The sequence below is a fragment of the Plectrocnemia conspersa genome, unplaced genomic scaffold (assembly GCF_051122295.1).
Source record: "Plectrocnemia conspersa isolate PC_06_02 unplaced genomic scaffold, ASM5112229v1 ptg000002l, whole genome shotgun sequence".
Lineage (NCBI taxonomy): Eukaryota > Metazoa > Arthropoda > Insecta > Trichoptera > Polycentropodidae > Plectrocnemia > Plectrocnemia conspersa.
In genome coordinates, this window is record NW_028277166.1 from 19465933 (window position 1) to 19481233 (window position 15301).

Below are 15301 nucleotides of genomic sequence, written 5' to 3' on the forward strand. Positions count from 1 at the left end.
TAACCCTTTAAAAAACACATGCCAACTGAAGTTGAATCAGATATCCTCGTTTTTTTTATTAAAAAAATTTTGGCAGTAGAAAAATTCCTCTCGTTTCGTGTTGATGTTGGTTTAATAAACAAGCCTTCAAGTAGACACTGTAAATTGTTTGTTCTTTTACCCGTCGATTTAGATAATTCGAATTATTTTTTCATTTTTCTTACATTACTCTCTGTAAGACTGAAAGAAATTTCTTTCTTTAATTGTTGAGCCAATGATAAATTTGTAATTTATTCGTTGGATTCTATGAATTCTAATGATTCATTGGAGTCATTAAATAATCTGCACATATTTTCTTTTCCTATTTTTAATATTTCTGCTTTTGAAGAGTAACGAAAGAAGTTAATTTTTTTTTGATTTGTGAAAGATTCTGAATTTCGCAAATATTTAATTAATGATATCAATGTATCGTTTGTTTGATAATTTAATTTATCTTATTGACTGTTCAATTTCGAGCTTATATTCGAATATATTTACATATATTTCAATTGTTTTAACAAAACAATTAATTCTCCTTCGGATGTCAATAAGGTAACCTCTTCTCTACTAAGGCACTTTACAGCGATCTTTATTGGCTGTAAAGTACATTTTTAGCAATAATTGAATACTCTTAGTTTTATAGACATTTTTAGCTTGTTGCTTAGTTCGTAAAAAGTGGTCTAGCAACGCCTTCATTGTGTTCCATCTGGTTTTTACGATTAAAATGGGGTTCAATTTTTTTTTTTTAGCATTTTTTATAATCGCAGATTAAATTTTCTTAGATTTTTTTAATCTTACGGATGAGTATCGTGTTGAATATTTAAAATAATAAAATACGTCGTGCATAGTGTCATCTATGGATCATAAGTTGTATTTAATATAATTTTTTTTGGATTAATGTCTGTCATATAATGTATATATACATATGTGTAAAAAATACGCAAGCTGGTTGAAAGACTCTGATCTACAGTAAAGTCAATGTTTTCTACTTACATTTTTTTAATTGAACATTTTTTATAAAAATATTTTGTTAAAAAGTTAAATTATAAAAACTTTTAATTAAATTGTGTAATAATGGTGTTGAAAGATTTGATTTATAAACCATATGAAAATGACATTACTTTACAGTTTTTAAATATATAAAAATTATCGTATTGTATTGTTTAAATTGGGTAAAAAAGTAATAAAATAAAAATAACTTTTGCAAAAGCAAAATAGTAAATGACAGGATTTTTTTTCAACGTGTGATTTGCATTTAAATTAGGTGATTGTATATTGATAACAAAAAAACGTAGATGTTATATAATAGATACGTATTAAATTATATATTTTACAAATTTCAGACGGCTGAAACTGTCGAGGCTATTGTTGGACAGTTGATGGAGAAGCAACGACTGGCTAGACAAGCAGCTTTAGTCAAGCAATTGGAATGCGGTTGTCCAGAGGCAAGTTGTGCCGGCGGAAAACCATGCCCTCATTCAATGAGGAGGATAACCTCAGCAAAACCCGCCGACCAGCCGAACACTACGGTGTCCATAGCCAGTACTAGCAATAGGCAACAATCAGACAATAATAATCAAGTTTCTTCCACGACGGGCACAGGAAGCATTCTCCTCACGACGAACAGTCATCCGCCGCGGGTCTATTCGCGGGACTCGCGCCTCATCCATCATTCTCATTCCAGCATCGTCACCCACACATCGAACGGCAATATTCCGACGTCAAATCCGACGACCACCTCGCCGCCCTTGGTTCTCAGCTTATCACAGATCCAAGGTGGCGGTGGCTTGCTCATTCTCAACAGCTCAGCGGGCAACACGACCACCAACTCTGTCGTACAGCAATCTCTAGTTTCTCCCTTGTCTGTGACCTCTTTCGTTTGTAACACTAGTGATAATGGACGTAATAATATGAATAGGCCTAAAGAAACACAGTACAAAACCGGAACGCTCGTCGTGAAGCAAGAGATCATGGAGACTAGCTCGCCGTCGTCCTGCCGTCACAACTCTGATTTGATCTACAGCAACGCCAGAACGCTCACTAACATGAAACTGGTAAACAGGATATCGAGATCGGACGATAATAACGAAAACATATCTACCGTCTTGTTCGAGACTTTGACGAACGGCAGGAAAGACAGAAGCACATTGAAAAACAACCAAAACAACAGGATGAACATGGTGTATAGCGCACCTTCCACTCCATCCAAGATCGTAGAGCTACACGACGAAAAGAACGACAAGAAAACGCATAGCATCTATAGTGATACTCTAGTTCTTTTCGGTACGGAATCCGGAGGTTCTTTGATAAGTCAAAGCGACGGATCGTCTGTGATGAACGGCACGTTTTTTAATGAAACTCTGGACCTCTCCCACGAGGATATCCAAAAGACTCTTTCTGCCAATATGCCCCTGTGTTCTTCTGATCTCGATCAGTTAACATCTAATAATTCTATTATACAATCAAACAATGTAGTGATTAACACGGACACTGTCCAAGTACCTGGCGAAGAACTGTCGCCCAACGATGTGATCGTATCTGAAATAAACCCTATGGACTTTATCGAAAACTGTGATGTAGTTGTTTCCCCGACGCACGTCGTAGACGACGACGTCTTTGTCAATTTGGATGCGTTTGATATGTTAGGGGATTTTTCTGAATTAGAAGCTTTAGATCCTAACACTGTTTCAAATCATAGTCTACTACATGTAAGTCTAATTTATTTAAGTTCAAAGTAATTTATATCAAACAATGCTTTAATTATTTATCGTCATTACAGATTGAAGGTAAAACTTCAATTTCTCAATATGACAACATGTCTCAAAAGAATGAATCAAACAGTCCACCGTCAGGATCTCATCCTGATGGACATCCGACTGCTAGCATAACAGATTTTTCGCCAGAATGGGCATATCCTGAAGGCGGAGTGAAAGTGCTTGTCACTGGACCGTGGCACTCAAATGTTTCGTCTTATACAGTATTATTTGATACATTTCCTGTTCCTACTACATTAGTACAAAGTGGAGTGTTGAGATGTTATTGTCCAGGTAAAACAATAAATTTATAAGGATTATATAAGTAAGTCATGCATATAAATATAATTTTATTTCAGCTCATGAAGCCGGATTAGCTACACTTCAAGTTGCATGTGATGGTTTTGTTATATCAAATTCAGTGATTTTTGAGTATAAATTACCGCCCAGAGAAGAACGCGTATCAGCTCCAGAGCCGAAAGTAGAACCTGCTAGTGAAGGCTTATTGAGGTTCACACTATTAAATCGTTTAGAGTCAATGGATGATAAGTTACAGATTAAACAAGAACCGGTCAGTTAATAGTATACAATTTAACTCAATAAAGTGTATTTTAGTTATTTTATGATATATATTTACAGGTCGAAGATTCTGCACTATTCACACAACCAAATTTTGAAGATCGTCTAGTGACGTTCTGTCAAGCTAGGATCAACCGAATATGGAAATCACCCGGTGAAGATGGATCCAGTTATAATCAAGGAAGTCACCGTGGCATGACTTTACTGCACTTGGCAGCATCTTTGGGTTATTCGAGACTAGTATGCACAATGTTGCATTGGAGAGCTGAAAACTCATCAATGCTTCTTGATACTGAAGTGGATGCACTGAGTCAAGATGACGACGGATTCACTCCATTAGTAAATATTTTTTTTTATATATTAAATATTGCGATGTATTTAACATGTTTTTAATATTCTAGATGTGGGCATGCTCAAGAGGTCATAATGAAACAGCCCTAGTATTATACAGGTGGAACCACACCGCTTTGAATGTTCGTAATAAATCGTTACAAACGGCGCTGGATTGTGCAATCTTCTATCAGCATGAAAGTCTAGTGAAAGAGATTAAAAGGCTGGAATCAAAACGAGAGAGTTCAGACTGTAGTGTTGGTTCAGTATTTGATAATTCATTATCCAACGCAATAGAAGCTGCTACGTCAGCATATTCAGCCTGTGTATCTCCTGCGACATCTTTATCGTCGTTGTCATCAATAGCTTCGTCCAGTAGAATTCACGATGGTGTCTTTTTAAGACCCGGAGCTGTTACAAGGTATTTTTTTATTATTAATAATATGCAAGGATAATATATGTTTAACGATTTTTTTTATTTTTAGGAGTGAGAGTCAAAAGTTCAAGAACATTCATGGAAATTCTTCTATGTCAATTTCTGAGCTTACCAAAACATCTTTGGATAAAGATTGTTATATGCCGATGGAAATAGCTGGTAGTCCCAGTCCTAGTAGGGGATTTAGAAACGATTCAAATAAGCTGGTGAAACGATCGTCGGTAGATAGCGGTATCAATATGACGTCTGTTCAAACCTCGGATAGCTTGCCGTCCCTAAGACCTAGAGTTAGAAATAATGGAAAAGAAAATCCAAAACTATCAAGGTTTATAATACAATTTATACTTCTTTTCATCACTGAATATACATTGGTCATGCTAAAAGTTTTTAAATATTTTAATAAAATTTATATTGATAGCCCTAATTATGCCATACACATAAATATTACTTGACAATGAAACTTTGCTTCCAATATTTTCATATATAATACATAAATATATGTTTAGATATGTCTTAAAATTGATTGCAAAAGGCAATTAAACTATTACATTTTCACTGAAAAATCTTTAAAAATAATGGATTTATCACAAAATAGTTTATGTAGATAAAAAATTTGCCTGTGATTTTAGATACAGAATTAAAATATTAATATTAGCACACAGTTTAGTTCTATATGTAAAGCTAATAATTAACCATGTAAACAATTTAAATACTGCTTACAATTATACTTTATTTTTCTGACGTTAAGTTATAAGTTATATCGCAACCTTTAACACTTTTGCTGATGTTTTCAGACAATTTTTGTGTGAATTTCAGACAATTTTTTTAGTACAAAATCAGAAAGTTTCTAGACGTTGGTATTATTCTTAAAGTCCCGGGACACGAGATGGCACAAAAACTAGGAGTCTCTTAAATGATTTTTTTTTATAAAAAGCACTGTTTAAGGTATAATAATTCTCTTTGTGTGTTTAGAAAGACATTAATTTTATACTTAAAATATCGTTACAAATAAAGTAACGGATTATCAAGAAATATGACTATTTACTGTATTATTTATGGTAAACGTTTTTTGAAATACTAACCATTATGGTATTGTGACAAATATTTAAAGAAATAATATGGATATTATTTAAAAATCATAGCAGAAAAAAATCATATCACAAAATATAATAGTTTCATCAGTGACTTTTTTAGTGAGGTATACAAAAATAAAAACTCTCATAAATATAATAAAGATTTTATCCTAGTGTCATTAGTACAAATTTATATCGTGTCTGGGAGATCGGAATTAGTGATTAATGTATAATTATAATTCCGATCAATCAACACAGATAAGGTTTATCTAGATTTTCCTAAGCTTACGGATGAATAATTAAAATCGAGCTAGATCGTACATATCTGATATTGAAAATTCTCTAATAATGAGCTCATACAGATTATAGAGTATCTTATATGTATTAAAAATAAAAAATAAACATTTGTTGTGCCACTCGTGACTTTTTTAGTGAGATATATAGAAATACAGAATCTTAGAAATATAGTATAAATTTAACCTACGGTATACAGTTTTACGTGTTAAATCAAAGGAAAATGTTAAACACTAATTATTTTTGTAAGGCTTCGATAATATTTGTTGTACGATATAATTTTATTATAGCTAAATGTAAATTTTATAATTCTAAGAAAAACATAAGACAAGATACAGAAGTTTGTGTTATAAACTGGCGCTTTACTGTAATTAAGTAGCAAGACCAGTAATTATATAATAACGTTTACAATTGTTGAGTTTTTAATCATGAAACAACACTTTTCTTTCCAATTCTTAAAAATAAAATCAACGATCGTGTTTGTCATTATTTTATACTTATGTTTTATCTGAGCTAATGCAATACTTACTATCCAAAGAAATACTTGATGATTAATTTTAATTTGTTTTTAAGATTATTGTAGTATTGTATATAGGCAATGAAGCTACATTATCAATTTTTATCAAACGTGTGAACATATATATACGATATTTAGAAACTGATAATTTAATATATACTTTTTTTTCACTTCATATTAAGTTGTTAGTTTATAAACATTTAAAGACTTTATATATGACCGACGTAATATTTTACTATAAAAGCAATATAATTTTAGACGTCACAAAAGTTTTATTTTTAAATAAGATATTATCAGATAATTATTAATATAACATTTTAATGATTTACAGGTTTGATAGAAGTATGTCATTACCACTATCATCATTTGGAGCTAACGATCCAACATTCCAAGGCATCGACAGTGGCACAAGGCAACTCATATCGAGAAGGATGGACTATGCGCTATGTACGTGATCAATCTGACCGTCAATCCATAAATTACTATTAATACAATAATTTTTATTTACCTTTTTATAATATTAAACAAAGAGATGGTATAGCTAACAATTATATTTTTGCATCATGTTGAGGAAATACTCGTAATACGATTGACTGCATTCTGAAATTTCATCAACTCTTAGAATAGGCATTTTAATTTTAATTTTAAAATCGGCCATTGGGTCGATTTTGCTCAACGGCTGACACATACGAAACGTATGAATTTTTGCTACGATTTTTTATTATTATTCGCTTGAAGATATTTTGCCTTTTTTTGGCGTAGATTTGGTCGTGAACATGTAGGGCGAGTCGACACCATAACAGTTTAATATATGTATGTTAATTATATATAAACAATCAAACTCGACTACTTCCATATTCACGACGATATATAAAAATTCTCATCAAAAAAATTAAGGTACTTGAATATGTAAATGATATTATTTTCTTATATAATTTAACTCGATTATTATATGTTTTATAAATAAGCGAATAACGTTAATTAAATAATTGGTTAAAGCTTTGTTTTACATTTAAGGTAAAACAATTTAAAAAATTTCATATCGTTAGTTTATTGTAAAATAAATAGAGATAAACTTAAAACATTTAATATAATACAAACTATAAATAAAGCAGGTAATTCGTTGATATTTATATTATAAAGGGTGATGGATTATTATTGCTACAAAAATAAATTTTATTACATATAAAATATTTTCATCGCCTTCATGCAAGCTTTGGATAAATGCAAGACTTACGGCTATTGGAAATGTTTATATGGTTTGGGTTACTACTGTAATAACAGCTTATATGGTTGCTTTTAGCTCAATTTTAAACAATTTATATAAATATAAATGGTTAAAAAATAAGTCATTCAGCTTTATATTATATATTATAATATTTTATTATGCGACGACTACGACGGTAAAAGCAAGATATTAAATGGTCCTATTTTACGTTTAAAATGAGTTGTATTATGTCTGTGGCAAAATCTTGTTTGTAGTGATTTATTTTTGTAGCCACATTCGTGCCTCACCCCTTATATTACGAAAAGCGAACTCTTTTGATTGATTAGTTATGTTTTGTTAATATTTATGATTTTATTTTTGGATTTGATTTACTTTTTTGCGTTTGGGTTGTTTATAATTGATGCCGTTGTAGGCGAGGTGGCAGGAGGGCCCCGCTCAGACAGTCCGTTGATCGACGTTGAAGCAATGTCTGACGAAGATATACATCAGACAAACAATGAGCAGGCCACCGTAGTAGGTCAGTTAATGCAAAGGAGCTATGAATGTAATCGAACAAGCGTTTACAACATTGTTAGTGCATCACAATTAAACTTTTAACATCACATTCCAAAATCCAATTGATAAAGTGTTGTAAAAGCTTGCTCTAACACACTAGGATTGTCTTCTAAATATGAATTATCAAAACGATTTTTATCAATGAAAGAAATTCATATTTGAATCTCCTCTTGAATACAGTTGATCTTTGTTATAATACGTTGTAAAAATGGCCTATATATGTATTTTTCAGTAAAAAGTCTCGGATAATCCAGTTTCAACTTAAACAAGCGTATCGAATAACGAATAGGTAATTTTGATATACATCATTAATCGATTGTCGTTGATGAAAGGTCATTATAACAGGGTGTCACTGTTAAATTATTTGGACTTCTCAATATGAATTTTAAGTAATGGCTTTATGTGACAACATAAATAGTATTCTTTTTTGTTGTTAATATGGTCGACAGTCCAGTCTTTGTAATTAACTTCCTCTGCATTAGAACTCAAAATTTTGTACTTTTTACCTTCATAACATTTCATATTTTTCATAACGGTAAATACTGTTTTGCTATTTTATCAAAATAATATTTTAATGCATTTTTTAATGAATAAAAATTACAAAAGAGTCAAAAAGTGTCTATAATACTAAGAAATTTAAATCGTATCAAACTGAAAATAGTTATACTCTGTCCGATATGTGTGGCTATCAATATTAAACATTCCGAGTTGCTTATCTATAATCAAGTTCACGAATTAAAAGATGTGTATATGCCTGATATTGTCATTTTTACTGTATTTTCCTATATATTTGGTTGATTCATATATTATATATATAAATATATATATACATATATGGCCGATTTTTATTTAATTTTTAACATGTTCAGTATCGGCTTTTAACAACATAACATTAAACATGCAATTATTGATCAGATCTATATAGTGTAATTCTTATATTTATCAATTCGTTGATAATCCCCTAACGTTTCTAAATTTACTGTTAAATTCAGATTGTGTGGTTATAACATTTTAGCCATTGCATTACGGTTATTCTATACCAGATGGATATAAAAAATTGACAAAACCCGACTTTGGCGGTAGCTTAAATTATCGCTGAATCCTCAGCACTTTAAGAGCTTTTAAGTCGAGTGACATATATATGCATTTATTAGGCTTGTCCTAATGTCGCAAATAGTCACTTCATGTGAAATATATTTGAGATATGGTAAAGGTATTTACATATACAATTAAAAAATGTATCAATTAATCCCGAAATGATTGTCGTTATTTTAAATTAAAGTTTTAACAGTCAGTCATGTTTTATTTGTTGATGAGTGCGTATTTTATTATATCTGTATTGGTACAGAACTGCACTTCGCATTCTGATATTAAAAAAAAATAGGACCCAAAAATGACATATTATATATAAAATTGCGTTTTATTTAAATTTCTTTAAAAAAATAGCTCTTGCCACTAAAAACATTTGTAAAGTGGTAAGTGAGTAATGAAATATCTGTAAATGTCAAAGATTGTTTGAAAAATAAAAAAAATATGGGAAATTACGATATCAAGAATAGTCCTAGGTGCGGGGAACCAAAAATATAGACGACCTTTAGATAATTTTATTACTATAGAAATAAATTATGTTTTGAACCATTTAGGTAAAAATATTTTTTTCGTTTCATTAAAAAAACGACGTTTATTTTGGGATTATCTAATATTTTTGCACGATTCATAACATAACAAAGGGTTGTAAATATCAGCATTTTTTGAAAATGTAAATTTGAAAAACTGTTAAAATCGTTGCTTTTATCGACTACATAACGGACAGAGTTATCAGATAAATATATTTTTTGTCTGGATACTTTTTTTCAGTATTATACTCACTTTTATACCTTTTTTCTCACTTTTTTGTATATAAGTTACACAATAAAATTAAAATAAATTCACCTTAAATATGAAATTCGATGAAAAGAAAAACCATACGTAATTTATATTTAATAGATTCCTTATCCAGTTGATGACCTTTTCCATTGTGCATAAGCCCGAAAACAATCTTCTTAGAAAGTGTTTTTACTTTGAAACTTTTTTGATCGGTGTTTTAGCTTCTATTAGGTGATGGTTCAATGTTGCTTTTTATTGTTTTTAACCGTTTGTTTCGTTACATTATTGTTATGTTTTATTTCCTTTTTAAGTGTTGATTTATTACAATATATAATACAATAAAGTTTATAATGTAATATCGTTATATAATACAAATATCAGAATACTTGCAGCCATTCTCTACTACAATAAAAATGACCCATTTTCAAAGTCTTAGTGATAAACGCTTAGAGAAAGGCAACAAATATTTAGCATGCATATTAGTTAGTAGTGAAAAGAGTAAACATGCTTTTAGAAGCTTACGTTGATTTTTGCTTCTGCTGAATTTTTATTGATTCAAACAACAATAAAGGTAAGTGCAAAGCACTTTTTAACTATTTAGATACATAAACGTATAACACATATTATAGGTGGCTTGATAGAGGAATCCAAAACGATATACACGACACAATGGTAAATCAAGTTTTGTTCTAAACTAAATGAACAGACACTTTACATTATATGTTTATAATAAGTTATTCAAGCTATGATGATATTAAATCATTAGAGATAATGCTTATTTATATATTTAAGTGATTAATAAGTGATCTCTAATGATTAAATGTAATTTGTACTAGTTAATGTATCGATTATATAACCCTTTACATATATATCGTATAATATATATATTTATTAATACATACATACATGAGTATACCAAAAAAGCTTAAAAGATACTTTTTAATACATTTTTCTTAAAAAAACTTTCAAAAGCACAACATTACATGTATGAAGGATATTGTATTTGAGTTTTTATTTAATTTTTATTAAAATATTTTTTTTTATATGTACTATATATATATATACATATGTGTGATTTTTTAAGCTACAATGGTTTAGATTCAGTTTGTAAATCAGTTTTGCTATCGGTGTTCGGTGTTTAGCTGCAAGTTAGCTGTTGATATACGTGTCGAATCGTCGTAATAGTCTCTTAAAGTTATCTTTGATGATTTTTTTACAGGGGAACAAGACGTTCGAGTGTTCACATTGGCCGAACAGATCATTGCCGCAATGCCTGATCGCATTAAGGTATGAACAATTACCATTAAATCACTATTTTTTGAGTGTCATGTATTTAAAACCAATCTACAAAGGTTTTCATTTTCTTTATAAACTGTTGAAATATTCTCAATATTTTGATTTACAGAATGAAAGCGAAGATATGGTAATAGAAGGCAGTCCAGGTATGGTTGACAACGATCCTCCGAGCGATTGTTTAATGGAGCCATTGTTAGACTTACCAGCGCAAGTGAATTTTGAGTCTAACGAATTCAACTTTGAGTTCTCAGATCATAATTATAGGTACTGTATTTATATACTTTTACTTTAATATGTAATGATGGTATTTATTTTACGTTATTTCTGCAGATATTATGATGTCGGTACACCATGTTCAAGTTTATCACCAGCGTCATCATCATGCTTGCAATCTCCGAGATCTCTTCCGTTAGCTGATTCTCCATCTCCTCCGCCCACAACAGCTGATTTTTGTGAATTCTTACAAGCTTCAGCTAACTTGTGCGAAAGAGATTTTAATAATCTTACTTTATCTGGTATGTTACATTTATTATAAAATAATTAAATATTTCCCATTTAAATCTGACTTTCCAGATATTTAATTCAAAACTGATTTTTTAGATCGAGAACAAAGAGAGTTGTACGAAGCAGCTAAGATCATACAAAAAGCTTACAGATCTTACAAAGGACGGCAAAAGTTAGAAGAGCAGGATAAAGAAAGAGCAGCTGCTGTGTGCATACAGAATTATTACAGGCGTTACAAACAGGTATTATTGATAATATTATTAAACTGTCTATATTTATTGCTCATTATATTATTTTTTTATAGTACGCATACTTTAAGCAGATGACTCACGCTGCGACTGTAATACAACACAGATTCAGAACATATTGTGCCCACAAAAGATTCAAGAAAGGAGCTCTAGATGGACAAAATTCCAACACAAACGGCAGCGGAAGCGGAAGTCCTGGTTTATATTCACGAACTGTTAGGGAAGGTGGAAAAGGAAGTCCTGGAAGTCTTAAGTAATAAAATATTTTTGTTCATTTTATCCTTTGGCAGCTATGGAATGCTATATTGTCTAATGCATTATTATTGATTCTCAAAAGAAATGTTGCTCTTATATATTCAGATTTTTATTAATATATTTATCAAAAAAATCATAACAACATGGTGAAGTTATATGTAATATTTTTCTTAGAATCAACTAAACAAGATTTGGAACAATAAGCTTTTAATATTATATACATTCAAACATATGTAATATATTCTTTCATGGCTGACTAATTGGGTTAATATATTTTTATATTAAAAATAAGACTTTTAATATTATATTTAATATATTTATAGAAGAACATATTCACAGAGGAGACAACATCAAGCCGCTCGCAAAATACAACAATTCATGAGACAATCTAAGAATAAGTAAGCATCTCGAATTTAATTAATATTGTTGATCTAATATATCTCCCAATTTTTACATTAACATTGCAAAATTATTAATTGTTACGTTCGTATTGTTTGCTTACACAAAGTGTTTGGGACGAAGGATATGGTATAAGTGTAAGTATAATATAATGTATGTTTCATTTCCTTGTTTCATAGATTTGTATTCGCTAATTACATAGAGATGTAACATATAGAAGAAGCATAATTGTTACTTAATATTATTTTTTTAAATAATAACACAATGTCCTCTACATTATGATATATCTCTAAAGCAAATTATAATCTAAGACTTAAATTGCTGTAATTGTTTCTGTCCTTACATGAGTTGTTATCCGTTGATAGCCCGCATTTCAGACGTTTTCCTTCAGTATGCCACTGATAGATGTTAGTAGTTGATCGTTTTATATTGTAAAAATTAGACCGTGGTTGATTTAAATGTTTGTTATTGATTGTTCTGTGTTTTTTTTGCAGATTACAGAGCGAACGAGCCGCAAGAGAGAGGCTGGCGGTCCAGCAGCAACCGGTTGCCCACCAAAGGTTACCGTATCCCGTGGACAGTTCGCAATACATGCACCACGTCAACCAAATCAGGTTAGTGAAATATTTTAAATTGCTAAAAAATGTCGTATGGATTAATGGTCGGCCTAATATTTTGTCGAGGACATATTGTCGTTGGGACAAAAGCCCGTGAAGCTTTTACCAGGTGCATAATTTCATTTTTTCGAATGCTTCACCCTTAGTTACAATTACAGCTGCAACCCTTTTTGGCATACTGTCAACTAATGAAGACAATTTTCTCCGTCCTATCTGAATTTTTTCTCGCAGCCTAAGTTTGGGGTTGCGATTGTGATTGGCAAACTTTTTTTTTTGCCCATAAATACTTTATAGGATTTAGGTCTGGTGATTGTGTAGGCCAGGGTTTCCCAAACTTTTTCAGTGACGGAACACTTGGCAAATCCGAAAATTTTGGCAAAACACTTAGCTTATTTTTTAGGTTGCATAATTCATATTAGTATATTTTTTTATATGTTTGTTTTAATTCAGAGTCATTAACTAAATCAATTAAATTCTCATAATCCCTTGCGCTTAAGCCCACTGGTTTAACTGTCACAGAAAATGGATTGCTAACCCAGGAATCGCCCTTACTAGTTCACGGAAAATATTCCGAAAGAATTGTTTTCAAGTTATATAGGTGTTCTAAAAATACTTGTGAAACTTCTTTATCAACTTGAAAATTCAATTCATTTAAACATTCATCCAAGACAGATAAACAATCAAAATTATTAGATTCAACTGATAAAATCCAAAATTGTATTTTTTTATCAAAAGATTCAACAACAACAATTTTTTATCAAAAGAAACAACACCGACTTATGAAACGTTTCCCTTCAGAATTTATACACATCAATGTTGAATATTTAATACATATTTTTAAGCTTTTTTATCAGATTTATGCACAATTTTTATGTATTAGCACGACTAACAATTTTTTTAATTTCCTCCAAATTTTTGTGAAATATCTATTTAGTCTCCGCGGAACACTTATTTTGGATGTTCCGCGGAACACCAGTGTTCCGCGGAATATAGTTTGGGAAACCATGGTGTAGGCCATCGTAAAAGCATTAAACCATTTGACGCAAACTAACCCCTGCTTTTTACTAAGTATGGCATGGAGTGCTTTCTTGCTGGAACCGTATGTTAATGTGATCTGTGCTTGGAAATATTTTACAGTAGTAGTCCATTAAAGTGGATTGCAGCATTAAACTATAAATGCCACTATTCATACTACCTTCGCAAGTATGCAGATTTGCTACCCCTGTTGCTGCCATTCACAGACCATAATGCTTCCGCCACTATATTTTACTTTGGGTACTACGCAATCAATTAGATATTATTTTCCGACTCTTCGAAACCACGTGTATTATACCATCTTTAAAACATGATTATTTAAAAAAATTATTGATTTAAATTTTTTTGCATAAATTAAATTCCTAATATATTTTTTTTAAATTACCAATTTTAGTTTAAAATAATCTTAAAGTTAGATTTATCGGACCAAATGATTTTCACCTAATCTTGAAATGTCCAATCTCGGTGTTTGTGAGCCCACTCTATCCTTCGAGTTTTATTTATTTCTGAAAGCTACGGTTTGTTTCGGGCTTTACAAATTCTGAGATCCACATTGTTGGGCTTTTTTCTCATCGTCCACGAAAAAATAACGTTTTTAGACGATTTTTAAGGGACTCCCGTATCAACATTTGATGTTACTGGGCAATTATATTTCGCTTTCTTCTAGTTCTTGGCTTTGATTTGTAAGAATCCCATTTGTTAAACTATTTCCAAATTAATTAAACAGCGTGTCGTTTATGCAATATAAATGTATTCGCTCTTTTAGCTTCACTTAATGTGCGTTTTCTTGTCATTTTTTTAAATGTTTATATAATATTCAAAATAAAATAAAGAATGTCGAAATCACGCAATTAAAAGTAACGGTTATTTAAGCAAGACTAGATAATTTGACCTGAAATCTTTTTTTAAAACCCAAGTGAGGAATTAAAAGTAAATTCCTTTTTATAGTTTTTAGAATTAAGTTTTAAACTACCTGCTAAAATATTTTGGTCAGACAAAGCACTTGTAAAGAGCAACACACCCAAGGGGTGCCCCACTATTATGACCACGCTGTACATATGTATATATAAATAAATAAAAAAAAAGTTACATTTTTAAAATGAGTCTACGTAAAATATGATTAGGCCTCAAATGACGTCCGTAGTTTGAATCTTAGCACGCTTTGCATAAGCAACACTCAGAAAATAGAACAAGGGTTTAATCAATATTAACGTGGTAAAATTGTCAATGTTTTTATTTATATTTTAGCGAAAAAGTCAGCTTTTTATTCACAAAGTGGATCTTAGAGTTTAATTTTT

The 15301-nt window shown here is 30.7% G+C and overlaps 1 protein-coding gene across 7 annotated transcripts in view; it reads left to right on the forward strand.

The window, feature by feature from the left end:
* Camta (Calmodulin-binding transcription activator) overlaps nt 1–15301 on the forward strand; it is a 307476-nt gene that overhangs the window by 243927 nt on the left and 48248 nt on the right. For 2 of the 7 annotated variants that reach the window (XM_088181638.1, XM_088181639.1), the window contains 15 exons: nt 1362–2726; nt 2798–3065; nt 3131–3342; nt 3387–3689; nt 3752–4101; nt 4166–4441; nt 6332–6447; nt 7641–7745; nt 10869–10936; nt 11055–11209; nt 11276–11460; nt 11546–11691; nt 11754–11950; nt 12276–12350; nt 12846–12965. In XM_088181638.1, coding sequence (XP_088037764.1) covers nt 1362–2726; nt 2798–3065; nt 3131–3342; nt 3387–3689; nt 3752–4101; nt 4166–4441; nt 6332–6447; nt 7641–7745; nt 10869–10936; nt 11055–11209; nt 11276–11460; nt 11546–11691; nt 11754–11950; nt 12276–12350; nt 12846–12965 — 3941 coding nt within the window. Of the gene's footprint in view, nt 1–1361; nt 2727–2797; nt 3066–3130; nt 3343–3386; nt 3690–3751; nt 4102–4165; nt 4442–6331; nt 6448–7640; nt 7746–10868; nt 10937–11054; nt 11210–11275; nt 11461–11545; nt 11692–11753; nt 11951–12275; nt 12351–12460; nt 12489–12716; nt 12759–12845; nt 12966–15301 lie in introns of all 7 variants that reach the window. The other 5 variants (XR_015808914.1, XR_015808915.1, XM_088181640.1 and 2 more) reach the window with 5 other exon arrangements.